Source organism: Anopheles merus, chromosome X (assembly GCF_017562075.2).
Source record: "Anopheles merus strain MAF chromosome X, AmerM5.1, whole genome shotgun sequence".
Lineage (NCBI taxonomy): Eukaryota > Metazoa > Arthropoda > Insecta > Diptera > Culicidae > Anopheles > Anopheles merus.
This window is the reverse complement of record NC_054081.1, coordinates 2896400-2918057: the sequence shown is the minus strand read 5'-3', so window position 1 is coordinate 2918057 and position 21658 is coordinate 2896400. Positions and strand designations below refer to the sequence as shown.

Below are 21658 nucleotides of genomic sequence, written 5' to 3'. Positions count from 1 at the left end.
ATCCATTCTCATGGAGGTTCCCGGATTTATTTCGCTTCTGACTTCAATTAAAGAACTGATTCTTATTCCGCAGCTAATTCCAACTATGGAGTCAATTCTGATTTCGTTTCCGGGGCAAATTGCAATTCCCAAGTCGATTTCGATTCCGGAGCCGATAGGATTCGAATCATTTTCTTCATTTAACATTAATGAAATTCATTATATTTCGGAAAATGCACTTTCATCGAAAACACTCAAAGATTCACTTCCTAATTAAACGATTGTGTACAAATATATTATAGGTGCTAGACTTATCATAGATGCGATACAGAAAACATCAAAACGCCTGTTCTACTTCTTGCAAAATATCGTCTATCCTTGGCTTTCATGAACCTCAAGTTTGCTGTTCCTTTCTGTAAGATGGTTATCAAATATAATGATGCAGTTTACCAACGCTGTAACACGACGCCTGCCATCCGGACTGACCACGCCAATGGGAGCAAATCGTTCGATGCGTCCGTCGGTGCTGCAGATAGCCTAGATAGATAGCCTGGCCGCTTCCCTTACAACTAACACGCTACAATTATTCAGTTATCCATGAGTTATGTACATATTCGCACGACTGCGGAGTGCGAACACTAGTTTCACCGAGCCACACGAAAGACAAGCAGCTTAGAGGTTGTACTCCAGCTCGTACCGAATGTACTGGTTCTTGGGATCGTTGGTGATGCGCGGGTAGCCGACGATCAGCGCGTCCTGGGCGCCGATGTACAGCGAGTTGTAGATCTTCCAGTAGACGTCGCGCACCTTGCGGGCGGGATGGAACAGGCCCTGCAGCGTGTACTGCAGTATCTTGATCGGGCCGAGCGCCACCCGCAGCCCCTCGACCGCGTCCATGAACGCCTGCACCAGGTGGGGCGACGTCTCGAAGATGTTCGGCCAGACGTAGTTCAGCAGATGGATGAGCGCGTCCTCGCACCCGAACCCGTACACGCCGAGCGCCATGTGCTTGATCGCGGCGCAGGCCGTCTGCGGTGGACGAGGTCGCGATCCATCAGCGCGTCCTCCAGCAGCGGGCAGACGGCGTAGATGTAGTCCTTGCCCATCTCGCCGATGTACTCGAACAGGAAGGAGAGCGACTTGAGCACGCCGTTCTGCACGTTCAGCTCCGGCACGCGGTACTCGTTCATGAGCGCGGGCAGCACGGTGAACGGGCGGCACGTTTCCGCCACGATCGCGATGGCGACCGTGGTGCAGACGCGGTTCTGGCGCTCCTGCACCTTCAGGTTGTTGAGCAGCGTCGCCAGCACGTCGTGCGGCCCGATCGCCTTCGCGATGTACCCGAACGTGTTGACCGTCGCGCGCCGGATCGCCTTCTTGTGGGCCTTCAGCAGCTCGAGCAGCTCGAAGCAGATGCGCATCCACTCGCGCGCGGACACGTACTCGGGGCCGCGGTCCGCGATGCGCCCGACCAGATCGATGCAGTTCTCCTGCACCTTCTCGTGCCGGTTCTTCAGGATGGGCGTCAGCCTCGGCAGCAGATCCTTGATCGGGGGCGTCATCTTCGTCATGCCGATCACGTTCACGATCGCCTTCAGCGCGCCCAGTATCGAGCCGAGCACCTCCGGGTACTCCTCGCCGAGGTACTCGTACAGCACCACGCCGAGATGGCCCATCAGCTTCTCCTCCTGGCACGTCTTCATCACGACGGCGATGCGCGAGATCAGGTCGGCCGCCTGCTGCCGCACCTTGGCCGACTTGTTGTTCAGGCGCCACAGGATGGTGCCGCAGATCTGCGGCAGGTACGGCTTGACGCGCTTGCTCAGCTGGTTCACGATCGTGCCGAACCCGTTCAGCATCACCACGTCCTCGGTCGTCTGCTCCTGGAACGCGTACAGTATGCCGTCGATCAGCTGCTCCTCCAGGCGCGAGTCGATGTCGGCCGCGCCCAGGTTCGCCATGATCTTCTCGATCGTCTCCATCACCATCTTGCGGTACTGCTCGTTCTCGTCCTTGAGGTCGTCGACCACGCGGTTCACGATCTCGGACGCGCCGACCTTGTTCGCGATCTCGACCGTCGTGTCGACCAGCTGCCGGTAGTTGCGCCGGTCGAGCGCCATCCGGTGGTTCCAGAAGTGCTTGAAGAAGTGCGGCAGGATCTCCTCCTTGATGTACTGCGCCTCCACGCCGTCCGTCGCGCAGCACTGCTTCACCACCTTCAGCACGATCTTCTTCATCTCCTCGTCCGGCGACTGGAACTCGCGGATCAGGATCAGCATCACCTCGCGCGTGTAGTAGTTCGCGTACTCGGCGTCCATCAGCGGGATCAGGTAGCCGATGGCCTTCAGGAACGCGGCCAGCCCCTTGCCGCGGTGCGTCCGGATGCCCTTCCACAGCGGCTTCAGCACCGAGTCGAACGACTCGATGCCGTACGGCGTGGCCGCCTCGGCCAGCGCCGCCAGCGCCAGGGCCGTGATCGTGCGCACCTTCTGCTGCTCGTCCACCAGCCCGTGCTCGATGATCTCGACCAGCGACTTGAGGTGGGGCAGGATGGCGCAGCCCATCAGGATCGCGATCTGCTGCACGATCTTGATGCCGGTGTGGCGCGCCTGCCACGACTTCTTGCTCTTGCACACCGCCTTCAGGAAGGGCAGCAGCGACGGGATGCCCAGCGCGGACGCGACGACGGCGAACGCACGCGCGGTCGTGTTGCGCACGTACTCGTCGATGTTGTCAATGTCCGGGCGCATCGTCGAGATCATCGTGGCCAGCCCGGCCGCCTTCGCCAGGTTCGAGATGATCTCGCGGCCCTCCACGCGCGCATAGTAGTCCTCGTCGATCAGCAGCGGCTCGATCACGACCAGTATCTTGTGCACGTACGGGCGCACCAGATCGTCCAGCTTGTACAGGATGCGGTCGATCACCTTCACCAGCAGATGGCGCTCCTGGTCCTCGAGCGTGGGGCTCATCAGCAGCGGCAGGATCTGGTTGAACAGCGGGCCCGCGCCGAACTCGCGCGACTTGTCGGTGATCTGGCGCAGGGCCGCCTTGCGCATCGGCGGCGTGCCGTTCTTGATCTTCAGCAGCAGCTTCATGATCTTGCGCTCCTTCTGCTCCTCCGGGCTGAGGGCGTCCTCGTCCACCTCCACCAGCAGCTTGTCGAAGTACTGCGCGTCCTCCGGCTTCATGAACGGCAGGTTCCCTTGGGCTGGTTGTCCACGAACTTGGCCGACTTGTCCTCGGTCTGGATGAAGAAGGCGGCCGGTGTGCCGGCGATCGGCGTCGGCGTAGCGGTCAGCTTGCGGGCCGGCGTCCGGATCGGGATGTAGCCGGCCGGCGGGGGCAGAATCTTGTACCCGGGCGGGAACATCACGTCCAGCTCCTCGTCGGTGAACGGCCGGTTGCGCTCGTCGATCTCCTTCTCCCACCGGTACGCTTGCAGCTGCTCGGGCGTCATGGACGCGAGATGGCCCGGCGTCGGCGTAGCCATCGCCATCGCCTTGTGCCCGATGGGCGTCGTGCCGCCGGGCGTGAGCAGCGGGGTCGCGTGACCCGGCGTCGTCGTGCCGTGCGGGGTCGGCGTCATCGCAATCGACGGCGTCATTGCCGACGGGGTGGCATTCGAGGGGGTTTCATCCCAGCGCGACCGTCGCTTGGAGGCGGGCGTCGTGCCCTCGAGCAGTACGCCGTCGCCCGACACGCGATCGGCCCGCGGAGTTTCGGCCCACGAGTGGCCCGGCGTTTCGCGCTCGGTTTTCGGCGTCTCGTCCCAGCGATTCCGCCTGGTCGACTTTTCGGCGGGCGTTTCCCGCCCGGGCGTGGTCGCCGCACCGGACACGTGGGCCGGTGTTGCGTCCCAGATGCGCACGTTCGGTGTGGCGCCGGGCGTCTCGCTGCCCTTGTGTCCGGGCGTTTCGTCCCACCGGTGGTCGGCTGGTGTTTTCTGCGGAAGAAACGAACGTGTCACGGAGCGGTGCGTGCAAATGGTACCGCGTTCTGCGGCTGCACTACTTACCTCGGCATCCCACGATGGGGTCGCTGGCACGGCGAGCTTCTTCGGCGCTACAAACTGCTCGTCGACTGCTTGATCCCAGCGGCCACGCTTCTTCGCCTCGACCGGTGCCGGTTTCGCGGCCTGCGCGGTCGAATTGATTTTCAGCGAGCCATCCTTCGCCTTTTCCTGGATTTTCTTACGAAGCTGTCGGACGAAAGACGGGGGACAAATGTAAATCCACCTTGCTTTCGCAGGGAAACTCGGCTTCGACGAGCAACTTACCTCTGCTTCCTCGCCCTTCAGCATCTGTTCGCGCATAATCTCCGTGTACGATCGCGAGCCCACATCCGGCGTTTTGCCTCCTGCAAGAAATGTTGCCAACAAAACAAGCTGTAGTGATTTACTTTCAGTTGGTTTTCGTAATCGAAACGTACGTACGACTTTCGGCATTAGTCAAATGCTTCTAACACCGCATGACAGCAGTCTTTCAACCGTTTCTAAAACCCTTTCAAACAAACCATCTCTAGGAAAAGGAAAACGTTCAGTCTGTGAACCAGATTGTTTCCCCTGCCTCGTTCCCAGGCCTTCTACCTACATCTACTTGCTTCTTCTATCCTACGACCCACATACGTACCATCTGCAAACGGATCGACACGCTCCGGTGAAATGACCAGCCGTCTTCGCTTTTGTCTGTATTCATCCTCCTTCTCCGCCACCGTCGGTTTACGTCGCTCGGCAAACGGATCGTAGTCCTCGCCCTGGGAACGAAACAAAGTACATTAGCAACAAAGAAGCGCTGGCACACGAACCATCGGACGACCATGCTTACCTGGCCCATCTCGTTGAGCAGTGCCGCCGGTGCCGTGTAACCCATGGGTCGGTTGTTCCGCCCGATGGGCAAGCCCTCGTCCTCCTCATCGTCGATGTCGTCGTTTGGCGCGATCGATGTGACGTATCCCTCGTATTTGCTGTTGGTATCACCGCCATCGTAAAGATCAATGTCGAAGTACCCTCTGTCGGCCAAACCTACCCCCTTATCCTTTGCCGCTTCGGCGTTCAGCTCCTTCTTCTTGGCCTGCAAGTCCCGGATGTGAGACTCGATGTCTGCAACGAAACAAAGACGATGAGCTTACCGTATCGACTGTGCCACTGCGGGGCCATGGTGAGATTTTCACACTGCTGGCGCACCGACTCGCCAAACATATGCGTCTCGGGGCTGGTGGCGAAATCACCCTACAATGTGAACCGTGCTGGCGGTGTGCCGCACCAAACTGGCCTTCTGCTGATTGCTCTACTTACCCTCGTGAGTACGTGCTATGTTTTCCATCACTTTAGAAATTAATTAACTTACAGAAAGGTGTACTTTCCACTGTTTGGTCTTATTCTACAATTATTATTCTATTCGCAAATGCAGAAGCTTGTATTGACGTTTTGCTTCCGACTCCGGTACCAGCAGGCTGCACCATTGCCCGCTTGCATGACAGCAACAGTGACACATGTTTTATGGGAAGCCGACGGGGCGCTGTGGTAGCTTCGGTCTACATGGCTTCGGTGCTATAAAATGTGTTAAAATCACAGCACCATTGAGCGAGAGCGTCTGAGAACGTCGCTCTCGTGCTGTTTCACCGTAAAAGTGATTTAAACATCGTTTATGGTTTGTTACCTTCATTTGATAGCTGCAGGGTATTGTTACAGGGGTTTTCATATGATGAAACAACATGAACTCAAGCCACATAGAGCAGAGTCCAATTGGAACACATGACAACACAATAACAGATTTAAAAAAAAAATCAGTTTAGTAGATGGCAAACGACTGATGCATTACAAAATATCAAAAAAGCTGGTGGCGCTATCTGTTGGTGCGATAGTCACACAGTGGAGCTTTATCCATTATGAAAGCTTTCTCCTTCCCTCTGTTTTGCTGTTAGGTTTGAAAAAAAAAACAATGCAAAAGCAAAAAAAAGAAATTAGAAGATCGGTGCACTCAAGAACGATGATCGGCGCTCGCTGCGAAACCACCCACATTTGCCTAGAACACTCCTCAATCGACAGGCATCGCAACACCGGTACCGCCCAAGATCGAAGCATGATTGATAGCAGTTCCTGGAACCGCCGGTGCCAAAAGGTGTTGCCGGGAGCAACAATGAACCACCGCGATGGGAGTTGGGAACAACCGGGAAACGAGGAGTGTGAGGAAAGGGGGGGGGGGTGTTGTATTGATGGAGTTGGGTTAGTTTCGGGCCAAACATTTGAGCAAAATTTTGATACATACAGGTGGCTTAAGCTGGAGCTAAAAAGATTCAATAAAAACCGAAAGTGCTAAGAACATCATTTCAGAACATCCAAAGAGTCCGCATACATCACTCAACAAGCGAACGATCCCTCTTCCTCAAGTATAGGCCCCAGAGATAATGAGGAGTACTAGTTGGAAGCCTTCCCCTCGTTCCCCTCATTGCACACATAGGAGTGAGATCCTTCGCCCGGCGAAGCTCTTGGCTCCAAAAATTGTTGTATGGTTTTGCATTGAAGTTATGCATCGCTAGAACTAGAATGACGATACGATTTTTTAAATGCTAAATTCCAATGTGAACCTTCAGAACTGAAGCAAGTAAGATTTGAGTAAGAGTAGATGGTGTTGATAACTACGTAGCTGACCACACGACCCATTCTTATCGATTTTTGCTCGGAAAATTAGAAGGGTATATAGACAGATAGATAGATTATAGGTAAACTAGACCGAACACATGACCTGAAAAAGAACAGCTATATAATGATGAGCCATAAAGCGCAACCTTTTAAGCAAACCAGGGCTGCTATGGAGCTTTCGTATTTTTGTCTATGGATATTTGATTTTACAGTCTTTTAAGCTTAATCTGTGGTGCTTGAGCGACCATTTCAAACGCCAAATGTGGGACTGAAGCGTTTGGCTGTTGCTGAAGCGTTTATAATCGGCTAGTGAAGCAGTGTCGTCCATCAGGAGTGTGGGATGAAATCGGCGTCAGTAGAGCAGAGCAAACCAAGAGCGACGGACGGCACAATATTTTAGATACTAATTCGCGAATTTAAAAAATCTGAAAACAAAATTCACCAAATGTATTGAAAATCGAAAAATAAAGGTGTTGCGTTCTGGTACATGGTTTGTTGGTTCCTTTCCCCCTTGACGCCTCTACGCCCTACGTTGTGTTTTGTTGTGTCGTCTTCGATCGCCAAAGGAGACAAAGTAAAGAACACGTCCGGCTCGTATCGAGTTTCATGCGCTAGTGCCGCTTTATTCGCACACATACTTGATCAAAGAAATTGTCGATCGGCAGTGCTGCCAGAAAATACATTTAACCTTTAATTCCCAATTGACAAAACAACCGCAAACAATTCAAAATGACCGTTTCATAATCCTTACATTCCAACATAGCGGCCACCTAAATTTACCAAATTTACTTCTTGCCGTTACTTCACAAAATGCCTTTATGATATCTAATTCACTCTCTCAAACGGAAGAAGACTAATCCTATTCGCTGGCCTCTTATACAAGCCATTCCTAGTCCTGATACTAACGACTCTCACTACGCCATCTGGGCCAGGAAATACCTCAGCAATCCGTCCCATTGGCCAATGGTGAGGAGTCTTCCCATCCTCTTTCAACAGGACCATTTGTCCTACCTTTAGCTCTACTACTGCCTTGCCGCGTTGATGTTCGTTATGTAGTTCGCTAAAATATTCCCTACGCCAACGCGCCCAATGATTCTGTACCACTCTACGCAATTCCTCATACCGTTTCAATCTATTGATTGGTACATCACCCACGTCAGGCTCCGGTAGAGCGTTCATTGGAGCACCGATTAGAAAATGCCCCGGCGTCAATACATCAAGTTCTTCCGGATCCTCCGACAACGGTGTAAGCGGTCTGCTGTTGAGTTGAGCTTCCACTTGTGCCAGTACCGTCGACATCTCCCCAAACGCCAGCTGCCGATCACCAACAACCTTCAGTAGGACGCGTTTTGCCGCTTTTACCGCTGCCTCCCAAAGGCCGCCAAAGTTCGGTGCATGGGGTGGGATGAAGTGCCACTTAACGCCAGCGCCAACAGCATACCTCGATATATCTTCCACCGCCGAATCGCTGTTCATCAACGTGTAGAAGTCATCGATCACCTTACTCGCTCCTTGGAAGTTGAGACCGTTGTCGGAATAGACCTCGCTGGGCAAACCCCGTCTTGCCACAAACCGACGAAACGCCGCTAGAAATGCATGAGTTGATAGAGACTCCACAAGCTCGATGTGAACAGCCTTTACTGAAAAACACACAAAGATTGAAATATATGCTTTTTCCGCTGCTGCTCGGCGATGCACCGGCTTCAAGTAAATGGGTCCACAGAAATCAACCCCTACGATCGAAAATGGTCGAGCTGGCATAGCACGCGACACGGGTAGCTGTCCTGGTGGTTGTTGAACTAACACGGGATTCATCCTGAAGCATACCAGACAGCCTCTGCAAACACTATTGACCAAAGATCGTCCTTGAATTGGCCAAAATTCTCTCCTGAGTGCGCTCAATGTTGCAGTTGGCCCACCATGAAGTGCCAATCGATGATAATATTCTGCCATTAGCATAGTAAATCGTGACTTCTTGGGTAGCGCCAACGGAAATCTGCTACAAACTTGCATGGCTTTAGCGCGATGCAAGCGGCCACCAACTCGGAGCAAACCATCACCGTCCAAAAAAGCTCCTAATGTCTTCAGTGATGATTTGGGACGTACCGTTTGTCCAGCAGACAACTCCTTGATCTCAGCCGCAAAGTATATCCGTTGTTCTCTTTTCACCAGTCGAATTTTCGCCTCTGCTAGCTCGCTCACCAACAAAACACCTTTGTGTTTAGGATCCAGCTTTCGTTGGCAACAACGAATAAATCTCATACAATACGCAGTGATCCGCAGTAATTTGTCATAGTTGGAAAACCTATCACACCAATCATCGCTCTCGCTACTTACTGCGGCCACCAATGAGCTCTTCCTTCGTTCCAATAACTCCTCTTCGGGAATTGCCAACACACCGCTGGCATTCTTCTTCCATTCTTCCTCTGATAGTTGTAACCACCCGGGACCATGGAACCACAGCTTCGATGCTAACAGCTCGTTCGGCATAGCTCCACGCGATACAATATCGGCAGGATTGTCAACGCCCTTCACGTGCATCCATTTGTAGCCATGCGTCAATTCCTGAATTTCGGATACCCTATTCGCTACGTACGTAGCCCAAGAATGGGATGGTGCTCGAATCCAATGCAACACGATTGTCGCATCAGTCCACATAAAGGTTTCCACGTCTGGAATTCTTAACGCTTGGCGTACCACTTTCTGCAACCTTGCTGCCAGTAATGCTCCACAAAGTTCTAACCGGGCCAAACTGACTCTTTTCAACGGCGCAGGACGAGACTTTGCAGCAAGCAACTCAACTACCATTTCCCCGCTGCTACCAATCGTTCTAACATACACGCATGCCCCATAAGCCGCTTCAGATGCATCCGAAAAGCAATGTAGTTGAACAGCAACAGGATTATGCACAACAGCATGGCGCGAAAACTTAACCTCCTTCAGCAACCCGAGTTGTGATTGAAAAGCATACCATCGTTCTTGCATGACAGCCGGTATTTCTTCATCCCAGTCATCAGTTGCCAACCACAACGATTGCATATTTATCTTGGCCCAAGATGTCACAGGAGCCACCAGCCCCAAAGGGTCGTATATACGTGCTACCAAAGAATAAACCTTTCTACGGGACCAGCTCTCGTTGTTCATCTGAATGTTCGAGTCTATGTACAGTTGGTCCGATTCTGGTAGCCACGCGATACCTAGAGTTTTTATTGGCTCCTCTGGAACTTCAAACATTTTAACGTTGGATGTTGCTCTGTCTTCCGCTGAAACGCTAGATAAAACATCTGGTTTGTTAGAATTCCATTTAGTTAGATGAAATCCGCCCTTTCTCAACAATAGCGTCAGCTCAGCTTGCAACCTAACTGCTTCTTCTTCGCTAGAGGCACCACCAATGTAGTCATCGACATAGAAGTCCTCTAACAACGCCTGTCTCGCCAAGGGAAAGTTTTCCCCTTCATCAATTGCCAATTGCTGCAGTACTCGAATGGCCAGAAAGGAGGACGGTGCAAGTCCAAATGTGACCCGCTGCAACTCGTAGACTTCGATGGACTCAACAGATGAGCCTCGCCATAATACACGTTGAAAACGAGTGTCGTCGGGATGCACCTTGACTTGCAGATACATCTGTTTTATGTCTGCCACTAATGCCACGCTCCTCATCCGAAATTTCAGCAACAACGCCAACAAGTTCTCCTGAATCACAGGACCAGTCATTAACAAATCATTAAGAGACTTACCACCGTCGGTAGAGGCCGATCCATCAAATACAGGTCGTACCTTTGTACTGGTACTGGACGCCTTGATTACCGGATGATGCGGTAAGAAATAATGACCATGAGCTTCTTCAGAATCAGGGTTCGCAGCCACCTTGACTAAAATCCCTTTGTCGATGTAGTCGTTGATAACCGCCGTATACTTTTGTTTCAACCATGGGTCCCGATTGAAACGTCGTTCTAACTGCAAGAACCGTTTTCTCGCTATCGCACTGGACGGTCCCAATTGGTTCTGTAAGTCACACTTAAATGGCAGCTTCACTATATATCTCCCTTCACTATCCCGCTGATGAGTTTGCACAAAATGTGCTTCGCAATCCCTTTCTTCCTGACTATGTTGAAGCGGCTCACGTATTTCTTCAATAATCCAAAAACGCTCAATTAAATCGTCCAACCTAGTACACGTGCCACAAGTAACATAATTGCTGCCTTCAGAAGCCAGCGGAACTTTCCCAGTTGCAACCCATCCAAAAACAGTGCTAATAAATGTTGGGAGCGCTGGTAGCTCGAGCCTAATTTTACCACGGTTGTCCGGTTTCAAAAAAGTCGCGTAAAATTCGGAGCCCAACAATAAATCCACTTCCGCATCACTATCGAAATTAGGATCCGCGAGCACAAAATTCATCGGGAGATTCTGCCTGCTAATTTGATTTCCAGTTACCGGCCTGTAGCTAGAAATTCTCGGCAACACTAGAAACTGCATACGTTCTTGATAGTTACAACTTTTGGAACGTATGACAGTCGTTACCGACGTCGTTATGTCCACTTTCGAATGTCCAACTCCCGATAATGCCGTTTTACTTTCGTATTGCGGTAACTTAAGCCGCGCAGCCAAGCCCTTTGTCATCAGGTTCACCTGAGACCCACTATCGATCAATGCTCTTGCCGACAACCATTTGTTACCACACGCTCGCACACTCACTATCGCCGTTGATAATAACACAGAAGTGCACTCTCTGTTCGATGACGCGTTCACCACCACATTTTGCGTGCCACTGGTAGATGGAAGTTCTTCACGAACCGACGGACCGATCGTTTCACTTACATTTTCACCGTGTAGAAGGGAATGATGTTTACGATTGCAAATATTGCATCGTGCACGTGACCAACACTTGGCTTGAAAATGCCCTTGCCTCAAACAATTAAGACAAAGCTTCTTAGCTTCAACCACTTCACGACGATGCGGCAACGTTAAACTCCGAAACGAGTCACAATTTTCCACCATGTGCGATCCATCACATTTTGCGCACTTTGCTTCTGCAGCCACATTAGACGCAACACGACGTTCACTTGTAGATTTGCCCGCCGCCATTGGCCTATCCACTGCAAACGCGTCCATTATGCGCGTCTGTGTGCGCAAAAAGTTTAACAAATCCGTCACCGTTTTTTGCTCACTTTCTTCAACGTGCCTTTCCCACTTTTGTTGGGTGCTTTCGTCCAACTTTGAAATGATTATCTGAATAATCAAACATCCCCACTGTTCGGTCACTTCACCTAACTGCTTTAGAATTTTTAAGTTCCTTTCGAAACAATCGATAAGCCCATGAATACCCACCGTGTTCATGACTTTCATCCGTGGCCATTGTAGCATCGCGTTAACATGACGCTTTTTCAAAATATATTCGTTAGAATATCGCTTTTTCAAAGCATCCCAAGCTACGTCATAATTCGAATTGCAGGCTTGCAAAGTATCCACCACCTTCAGCGCTTCACCTTTCAGAGAACCCTTCAAATAAAGCATCTTTTCAACCTGCGACAATTTCTCGTTCTCATGAACAGTAACAACAAACATGTCGTGATACGGGAGCCATTCGTCATATTTTCCGGAAAATTGAGGAAGCGTCAACTGAGGCAAACGAACACTATTATAATCATCGCACACGCGCTCCTGTTTCACACTCGGTATCTCCGCTCCAGCCCGCAGCTTTCCCAATAATTTTCCTTTCAACAGCATGACTTTGTCTTCGATCTCACCATAAAGCACATCGTTATCTTCACTGTAATCTTTTGCGCCAATATTTCGAGCCAAAGCCTGAAACTCCCTCCAACGCTCGTTCAATAGATCGAGACGAGGCGTCAATTCTGGGAAATCACTCTCTTTGTACTGCGCCAAAAACGTGTCGATTCTTGTCAACGATTGCACGACTCGGTCGCGCTCGCGCTTTAGGATAATCATATCCAGATCTTCTGCTTGTGTGTATTGCATTGTATTGTTCGAACCCGACGCGTCAGAGAAACCGGCAAAATCTTCACTAACCGACATTTCTAATACGCGACACAAAATGCATACACACGCAAAGAACACCCACTAGCACAATGATTTCTCACGCTTTCGCGATTTTTTCTTATTCAGAAATCCACCAACGCTCGATACGGAACTTTCAGATTTCACACGCGTTACGCGATTTTTGCCAAAAGAAATCACACAAAGCTCTTCACTTTAACCAGTCAAACCAAACCGCAAATACTAGACCATCCTGGTCACGGCACCAATGTTGCGTTCTGGTACATGGTTTGTTGGTTCCTTTCCCCCTTGACGCCTCTACGCCCTACGTTGTGTTTTGTTGTGTCGTCTTCGATCGCCAAAGGAGACAAAGTAAAGAACACGTCCGGCTCGTATCGAGTTTCATGCGCTAGTGCCGCTTTATTCGCACACATACTTGATCAAAGAAATTGTCGATCGGCAGTGCTGCCAGAAAATACATTTAACCTTTAATTCCCAATTGACAAAACAACCGCAAACAATTCAAAATGACCGTTTCATAATCCTTACATTCCAACAAAAGGAAAGGATTTTCAAGTTACAAATAACAGACGGATTGATAGCTCTAAACTTTCTTGTATGAATATTTAATTTTCAAAAACTTAAATAAATAAAATAAATAACTTTTACTATGAAACAGCACGAGAGCGACGTTCTCAGACGCTCTCGCTCAATGGTGCTGTGATTTTAACACATTTTATAGCACCGAAGCCATGTAGACCGAAGCTACCACAGCGCCCCGTCGGCTTCCCATAAAACATGTGTCACTGTTGCTGTCATGCAAGCGGGCAATGGTGCAGCCTGCTGGTACCGGAGTCGGAAGCAAAACGTCAATACAAGCTTCTGCATTTGCGAATAGAATAATAATTGTAGAATAAGACCAAACAGTGGAAAGTACACCTTTCTGTAAGTTAATTAATTTCTAAAGTGATGGAAAACATAGCACGTACTCACGAGGGTAAGTAGAACAATCAGCAGAAGGCCAGTTTGGTGCGGCACACCGCCAGCACGGTTCACATTGTAGGGTGATTTCGCCACCAGCCCCGAGACGCATATGTTTGGCGAGTCGGTGCGCCAGCAGTGTGAAAATCTCACCATGGCCCCGCAGTGGCACAGTCGATACGGTAAGCTCATCGTCTTTGTTTCGTTGCAGACATCGAGTCTCACATCCGGGACTTGCAGGCCAAGAAGAAGGAGCTGAACGCCGAAGCGGCAAAGGATAAGGGGGTAGGTTTGGCCGACAGAGGGTACTTCGACATTGATCTTTACGATGGCGGTGATACCAACAGCAAATACGAGGGATACGTCACATCGATCGCGCCAAACGACGACATCGACGATGAGGAGGACGAGGGCTTGCCCATCGGGCGGAACAACCGACCCATGGGTTACACGGCACCGGCGGCACTGCTCAACGAGATGGGCCAGGTAAGCATGGTCGTCCGATGGTTCGTGTGCCAGCGCTTCTTTGTTGCTAATGTACTTTGTTTCGTTCCCAGGGCGAGGACTACGATCCGTTTGCCGAGCGACGTAAACCGACGGTGGCGGAGAAGGAGGATGAATACAGACAAAAGCGAAGACGGCTGGTCATTTCACCGGAGCGTGTCGATCCGTTTGCAGATGGTACGTATGTGGGTCGTAGGATAGAAGAAGCAAGTAGATGTAGGTAGAAGGCCTGGGAACGAGGCAGGGGAAACAATCTGGTTCACAGACTGAACGTTTTCCTTTTCCTAGAGATGGTTTGTTTGAAAGGGTTTTAGAAACGGTTGAAAGACTGCTGTCATGCGGTGTTAGAAGCATTTGACTAATGCCGAAAGTCGTACGTACGTTTCGATTACGAAAACCAACTGAAAGTAAATCACTACAGCTTGTTTTGTTGGCAACATTTCTTGCAGGAGGCAAAACGCCGGATGTGGGCTCGCGATCGTACACGGAGATTATGCGCGAACAGATGCTGAAGGGCGAGGAAGCAGAGGTAAGTTGCTCGTCGAAGCCGAGTTTCCCTGCGAAAGCAAGGTGGATTTACATTTGTCCCCCGTCTTTCGTCCGACAGCTTCGTAAGAAAATCCAGGAAAAGGCGAAGGATGGCTCGCTGAAAATCAATTCGACCGCGCAGGCCGCGAAACCGGCACCGGTCGAGGCGAAGAAGCGTGGCCGCTGGGATCAAGCAGTCGACGAGCAGTTTGTAGCGCCGAAGAAGCTCGCCGTGCCAGCGACCCCATCGTGGGATGCCGAGGTAAGTAGTGCAGCCGCAGAACGCGGTACCATTTGCACGCACCGTTCCGTGACACGTTCGTTTCTTCCGCAGAAAACACCAGCCGACCACCGGTGGGACGAAACGCCCGGACACAAGGGCAGCGAGACGCCCGGCGCCACACCGAACGTGCGCATCTGGGACGCAACACCGGCCCACGTGTCCGGTGCGGCGACCACGCCCGGGCGGGAAACGCCCGCCGAAAAGTCGACCAGGCGGAATCGCTGGGACGAGACGCCGAAAACCGAGCGCGAAACGCCGGGCCACTCGTGGGCCGAAACTCCGCGGGCCGATCGCGTGTCGGGCGACGGCGTACTGCTCGAGGGCACGACGCCCGCCTCCAAGCGACGGTCGCGCTGGGATGAAACCCCCTCGAATGCCACCCCGTCGGCAATGACGCCGTCGATTGCGATGACGCCGACCCCGCACGGCACGACGACGCCGGGTCACGCGACCCCGCTGCTCACGCCCGGCGGCACGACGCCCATCGGGCACAAGGCGATGGCGATGGCTACGCCGACGCCGGGCCATCTCGCGTCCATGACGCCCGAGCAGCTGCAAGCGTACCGGTGGGAGAAGGAGATCGACGAGCGCAACCGGCCGTTCACCGACGAGGAGCTGGACGTGATGTTCCCGCCCGGGTACAAGATTCTGCCCCCGCCGGCCGGCTACATCCCGATCCGGACGCCGGCCCGCAAGCTGACCGCTACGCCGACGCCGATCGCCGGCACACCGGCCGCCTTCTTCATCCAGACCGAGGACAAGTCGGCCAAGTTCGTGGACAACCAGCCCAAGGGCAACCTGCCGTTCATGAAGCCGGAGGACGCGCAGTACTTCGACAAGCTGCTGGTGGAGGTGGACGAGGACGCCCTCAGCCCGGAGGAGCAGAAGGAGCGCAAGATCATGAAGCTGCTGCTGAAGATCAAGAACGGCACGCCGCCGATGCGCAAGGCGGCCCTGCGCCAGATCACCGACAAGTCGCGCGAGTTCGGCGCGGGCCCGCTGTTCAACCAGATCCTGCCGCTGCTGATGAGCCCCACGCTCGAGGACCAGGAGCGCCATCTGCTGGTGAAGGTGATCGACCGCATCCTGTACAAGCTGGACGATCTGGTGCGCCCGTACGTGCACAAGATACTGGTCGTGATCGAGCCGCTGCTGATCGACGAGGACTACTATGCGCGCGTGGAGGGCCGCGAGATCATCTCGAACCTGGCGAAGGCGGCCGGGCTGGCCACGATGATCTCGACGATGCGCCCGGACATTGACAACATCGACGAGTACGTGCGCAACACGACCGCGCGTGCGTTCGCCGTCGTCGCGTCCGCGCTGGGCATCCCGTCGCTGCTGCCCTTCCTGAAGGCGGTGTGCAAGAGCAAGAAGTCGTGGCAGGCGCGCCACACCGGCATCAAGATCGTGCAGCAGATCGCGATCCTGATGGGCTGCGCCATCCTGCCCCACCTCAAGTCGCTGGTCGAGATCATCGAGCACGGGCTGGTGGACGAGCAGCAGAAGGTGCGCACGATCACGGCCCTGGCGCTGGCGGCGCTGGCCGAGGCGGCCACGCCGTACGGCATCGAGTCGTTCGACTCGGTGCTGAAGCCGCTGTGGAAGGGCATCCGGACGCACCGCGGCAAGGGGCTGGCCGCGTTCCTGAAGGCCATCGGCTACCTGATCCCGCTGATGGACGCCGAGTACGCGAACTACTACACGCGCGAGGTGATGCTGATCCTGATCCGCGAGTTCCAGTCGCCGGACGAGGAGATGAAGAAGATCGTGCTGAAGGTGGTGAAGCAGTGCTGCGCGACGGACGGCGTGGAGGCGCAGTACATCAAGGAGGAGATCCTGCCGCACTTCTTCAAGCACTTCTGGAACCACCGGATGGCGCTCGACCGGCGCAACTACCGGCAGCTGGTCGACACGACGGTCGAGATCGCGAACAAGGTCGGCGCGTCCGAGATCGTGAACCGCGTGGTCGACGACCTCAAGGACGAGAACGAGCAGTACCGCAAGATGGTGATGGAGACGATCGAGAAGATCATGGCGAACCTGGGCGCGGCCGACATCGACTCGCGCCTGGAGGAGCAGCTGATCGACGGCATACTGTACGCGTTCCAGGAGCAGACGACCGAGGACGTGGTGATGCTGAACGGGTTCGGCACGATCGTGAACCAGCTGAGCAAGCGCGTCAAGCCGTACCTGCCGCAGATCTGCGGCACCATCCTGTGGCGCCTGAACAACAAGTCGGCCAAGGTGCGGCAGCAGGCGGCCGACCTGATCTCGCGCATCGCCGTCGTGATGAAGACGTGCCAGGAGGAGAAGCTGATGGGCCATCTCGGCGTGGTGCTGTACGAGTACCTCGGCGAGGAGTACCCGGAGGTGCTCGGCTCGATACTGGGCGCGCTGAAGGCGATCGTGAACGTGATCGGCATGACGAAGATGACGCCCCCGATCAAGGATCTGCTGCCGAGGCTGACGCCCATCCTGAAGAACCGGCACGAGAAGGTGCAGGAGAACTGCATCGATCTGGTCGGGCGCATCGCGGACCGCGGCCCCGAGTACGTGTCCGCGCGCGAGTGGATGCGCATCTGCTTCGAGCTGCTCGAGCTGCTGAAGGCCCACAAGAAGGCGATCCGGCGCGCGACGGTCAACACGTTCGGGTACATCGCGAAGGCGATCGGGCCGCACGACGTGCTGGCGACGCTGCTCAACAACCTGAAGGTGCAGGAGCGCCAGAACCGCGTCTGCACCACGGTCGCCATCGCGATCGTGGCGGAAACGTGCCGCCCGTTCACCGTGCTGCCCGCGCTCATGAACGAGTACCGCGTGCCGGAGCTGAACGTGCAGAACGGCGTGCTCAAGTCGCTCTCCTTCCTGTTCGAGTACATCGGCGAGATGGGCAAGGACTACATCTACGCCGTCTGCCCGCTGCTGGAGGACGCGCTGATGGATCGCGACCTCGTCCACCGGCAGACGGCCTGCGCCGCGATCAAGCACATGGCGCTCGGCGTGTACGGGTTCGGGTGCGAGGACGCGCTCATCCATCTGCTGAACTACGTCTGGCCGAACATCTTCGAGACGTCGCCCCACCTGGTGCAGGCGTTCATGGACGCGGTCGAGGGGCTGCGGGTGGCGCTCGGCCCGATCAAGATACTGCAGTACACGCTGCAGGGCCTGTTCCATCCCGCCCGCAAGGTGCGCGACGTCTACTGGAAGATCTACAACTCGCTGTACATCGGCGCCCAGGACGCGCTGATCGTCGGCTACCCGCGCATCACCAACGATCCCAAGAACCAGTACATTCGGTACGAGCTGGAGTACAACCTCTAAGCTGCTTGTCTTTCGTGTGGCTCGGTGAAACTAGTGTTCGCACTCCGCAGTCGTGCGAATATGTACATAACTCATGGATAACTGAATAATTGTAGCGTGTTAGTTGTAAGGGAAGCGGCCAGGCTATCTGTCTAGGCTATCTGCAGCACCGACGGACGCATCGAACGATCTGCTCTCATTGGTGTGGTCAGTCCGGATGGCAGGCGTCGTGTTACAGCGTTGGTAAACTGCATCATTATATTTGATAACCATCTTACAGAAAGAAACAGTGAACAGGGACAGGAAGGATCGTGAACGTAGGAAGAAGGTTAGGAGTAATGATTTTACTTTAGCCCATCTATGATAAGTATTGCTCCGATAGTGTGCACCACAAAGGCAAATAAATATTTTTAGCATCAATCACAACCTTGAAAGCGTTCGAAAGTCATTCAAAATTGAAAATAACGCTCTGCCAAAAGTGTCGAAAGATTATTAAAATACAAGTAAAGAACGGACGCTTCACTTGAACCTTGCAGGCAGGACCGCTAAAGGAGGTAACTTTATTTACAATAATCCTATCCTTCCAACCCTAGCTGATGGACGTAGCGACTCACAGTGGTTTATAAATTAAATATCCTAATCCCTCCAATGCCTTCCAAAAAAAAGCTAAACCAAGCAAACCAATCAGGCACCATCCTCCAAGCTCCAATCCAAGCATGCGGGCACATTGTAAAACAAAAATCGGCGAGGGTTTACAGTATCGGCAGGCAGACGTCGTTCGATCCAGCGCTAACTAACCGGACAGCGGGTTCGCGTTATCCTGGAAGTCGACTTCCGGCTGGAAGCCGCCCTCCTTGTCCACGATGTACTTGATCGTCATGAGCCGCCCGTCCGGCAGCCAGACCGAGTACCGGCCCGTCACCTGGATGGGAAAGAGCAGAAGGACACAGACACACACTGTAGGCGCTGCGAGTGCTTTGCGAATGCCGCTTTTACCTTGCCCGCCGTATCGCCCGCCTCATTTTTGTCGAAGAAAAGCTGCTTCTCCGGGTCCTTCACTTCGTACTTGTACTCGTACTACAACAGGGTAAAAAACAAAAAGAACCGGGTGTGTGTGTGTGTGTTATCAAAATTGGGAACTCTATATGCACTTTCAGGGTGGGATGAATAATTCACCAAGCAATTGTTCTTTCAATTCTAAATTCTCGCAATTTAGAGCACACAACGAGCAACAACGTCTCTTGGCAGCTCAACCAGCAACACCACTGTGGCACGTGCTACTTACTGCTTCATACTTTTCGGCCTGCGGTGCTGCCTCCAGGCAAACGGCACAAACACTCAGCACCACACCCACCAACACTAGCACCTTCAGGGACATGATAAGGATGGCTCGTTTGGGTTGACGGTTGATCGGTAGACGGGAAACGGTGGACGGCGTTCGACAGACACTCTGGAGATCGGACAGTCGGGCGAGATCAGAAGATCACACTGCTTATCACACACGGTGGGACGCTCATTCGGGTTGAAGATGTTCCGCAAAGGCCCGGTTCGGATGGCTCAGCTGCACTGGATGCTACCGACCGTGCTGCGGCCGATATTTATAGGACGTTTTCAGCCGCTCCAGCGCAAACACTATCCTTCCCAAAAACGGCTCGAGCAGTGGGAAGGACGTTCGTGCCGATGCGGGCCCCGGTGTGGAATCTGCCAAACCTATTTTCCAACCGAAGGGTTGGTCCCAACGGCACGACCACGGCATCGCACGAAAGGGTACATTTGCACCGCGCCACGGCCGAGGAAGGGATGGCGAATGCGCGGGGAGGGGAGTACTTTTGCGTGGTCCGCTGCTTCTGTCTGGCAAGAGGCCCTTTGACATTTAATCTGCCTGCTCGAATCGGCCGGGCTGATCTTCTCGCTGCCCGGGTTTTGTGGCTGGATCGTGTCGTTTCAATTAAACCAAGAACGGGCCAAGATCTCGTGCCTAAACATCACCATCGACATCGCGACGAGTGGCTCGTGACGATTTGGAGACGCTACTTGGTGGGAGAAGATGTCTGCTAAATTGTTTCGTAAAAGTGGGCACTTAATAAGTGGTATTTGCAAATGATTCGGAAGTGAGCATTTGAATAGTTTGCATGTCACATACTAAAGTTAGAGTCAAAAGATTTTTCTAGAGATACCAGGGTTTTGCTCGAAATGTTTCGTTGAATAAGTTGTCCAGATAGGTGTTATAGAGTACAGAGAAATTAAAAAAGGGGATAACATTTTAGCTTATTTGTTTGGCGTGAATGTCTAAAAGGAAAAAGATGTCCAAACTAGCGATTACGAAGTATGTTTTTTCGGTATTTTTCAATATAGTTTTACAATGTGATATTTTTGTCCGTTTATGATATCTATACAAGAAGATATCTAAGCTTAGAATGTCTTAAAAATTGAATACCAAAAATTTTCAAAAATTTAAGAAACTAGATCTAATACTTAAAATTGTCTGCCACTCAATATCCTATCGAGCAATTAGGATAATGTTTAACATAATTGCATAAAATGGTATTTCAAATGTATACTGCTGATGTACCCGCAACCTTTTGCGCAACTGTTTCCTTAGTCAGATACAACACGCATTGTACATTATTGTTGCAACTGTACTTCTCAACAGACATATTTGGCCACAGAAGGCACAGTGGATCCTCCTCGCCTCAATGTGCCTCTCCCCAGCCAATGTGTCTCCAATAAAAACCGATTCAGTCAATCGCGTCACTCTAATCCATCGCGATAATGTCTCACTTTTGGGCCCGTTGGGCCGCCTCCCGCACAGGTAGCTAATCTGCTCCGAATCTCTGCATTTCCATTTCCATGCCCTAGCGAGATTACAAATGTCACCCGAAGGGTGCGATCGGAATGGAACACGGCACGGTTCGCTCCACCACGCCGCACCACTGCCCTAAATAGAAATTAAGTCCGCGGCGATGTCGCACACGCTGCTGCAAACCTTACCTTGACGGCAGCGCGAAGCAATGCAGCGAATGAAGGTGCAAGCGCGCTGCAGCGAGAAGGCGCCACTGGGACATGCATGTTGCAGGAATGCATCTTCTTGGAGCCGTGTGCTCTAGTACCTTACCGTTCCACAGTGTGTGTGTGTGAGAGAGAGAGACAGGTACTGGGGTGTCTAAATGCCGGGTCGATCACGATGATGGTTGATGCACCTTGTTCACTGCTTATCCCCCTCATCTTGCGGATGGCATGTTTTGCATTCTCTCTTTCTTGCGATCATGCGACATCCACCGAGGTCGCACAGAATAAGAATGTCCTCGGGTTTTTGGGGCTGGAATTACTTCCATGGGAAGAACAGCACTGGGAGTTTTTTTCTCAGTAACGTTTTGTACGGAGGATTGGTATTACTTGCGTGTTACTCTTCCTTTACATAGATAACATATATTTACCATTAT

The 21658-nt window shown here is 52.6% G+C and overlaps 3 protein-coding genes across 4 annotated transcripts; 1 reads left to right on the top strand and 2 right to left on the bottom strand.

Moving 5' to 3' along the window:
- Positions 1–178: 178 nt before the first annotated feature.
- LOC121592714 (splicing factor 3B subunit 1-like) lies at positions 179–5453 on the bottom strand. The gene is given in 8 exon segments (XM_041914436.1): positions 179–1013; positions 1016–3181; positions 3184–3922; positions 3995–4177; positions 4256–4335; positions 4608–4731; positions 4803–5077; positions 5273–5453. Coding segments are annotated over 8 exon segments (3957 nt in total). The 5' UTR covers positions 5301–5453; the 3' UTR covers positions 179–651.
- A 7981-nt stretch (positions 5454–13434) lies between these two features.
- Positions 13435–18641, top strand: LOC121592382 (splicing factor 3B subunit 1-like). 2 transcript variants are annotated; one of them, XM_041913796.1, is made up of 7 exons: positions 13597–13613; positions 13809–13882; positions 13945–14083; positions 14155–14278; positions 14551–14630; positions 14709–14891; positions 14964–18641. In XM_041913796.1, the coding sequence occupies exons 3-7, from the start codon at positions 14039–14041 to the stop codon at positions 18234–18236; spliced, it is 3705 nt and encodes a 1234-aa protein (XP_041769730.1). In that variant the 5' UTR covers positions 13597–13613; positions 13809–13882; positions 13945–14038; the 3' UTR covers positions 18237–18641. The 2 variants fall into 2 exon arrangements, with proteins under 2 accessions (XP_041769723.1, XP_041769730.1); XM_041913789.1 differs by having other exon boundaries at positions 13435–13613; positions 13809–14083.
- Positions 18642–18719: 78 nt separating this feature from the next.
- Positions 18720–19771, bottom strand: LOC121592394 (pro-resilin-like). Its single transcript, XM_041913809.1, has 3 exons — positions 19501–19771; positions 19212–19292; positions 18720–19137 (listed from the first exon to the last, which is right to left on the bottom strand). Exons 1-3 carry the CDS (start codon positions 19591–19593, stop codon positions 19009–19011), a joined length of 303 nt encoding a protein of 100 aa, XP_041769743.1. The 5' UTR covers positions 19594–19771; the 3' UTR covers positions 18720–19008.
- Positions 19772–21658: the final 1887 nt, after the last annotated feature.

Bases quoted from the DNA above. Each gene is read 5' to 3' on its own strand.
- LOC121592382 (XM_041913789.1), top strand. From the start codon at position 13,586: ATGGAAAACATAGCACGTACTCACGAGG. The intron at 14,631-14,708 runs GTAAGTTGCTCG...TTCGTCCGACAG, and splicing joins TGAAGGGCGAGGAAGCAGAG to CTTCGTAAGAAAATCCAGGA. The intron at 14,892-14,963 runs GTAAGTAGTGCA...TTTCTTCCGCAG, and splicing joins CCCCATCGTGGGATGCCGAG to AAAACACCAGCCGACCACCG.
- LOC121592394 (XM_041913809.1), bottom strand. From the start codon at position 19,593: ATGTCCCTGAAGGTGCTAGTGTTGGTGGGTGTGGTGCTGAGTGTTTGT. The intron at 19,293-19,500 runs GTAAGTAGCACG...ACCCTGTTGTAG, and splicing joins AGGCCGAAAAGTATGAAGCA to TACGAGTACAAGTACGAAGT. The intron at 19,138-19,211 runs GTAAAAGCGGCA...TTTCCCATCCAG, and splicing joins CGGGCGATACGGCGGGCAAG to GTGACGGGCCGGTACTCGGT.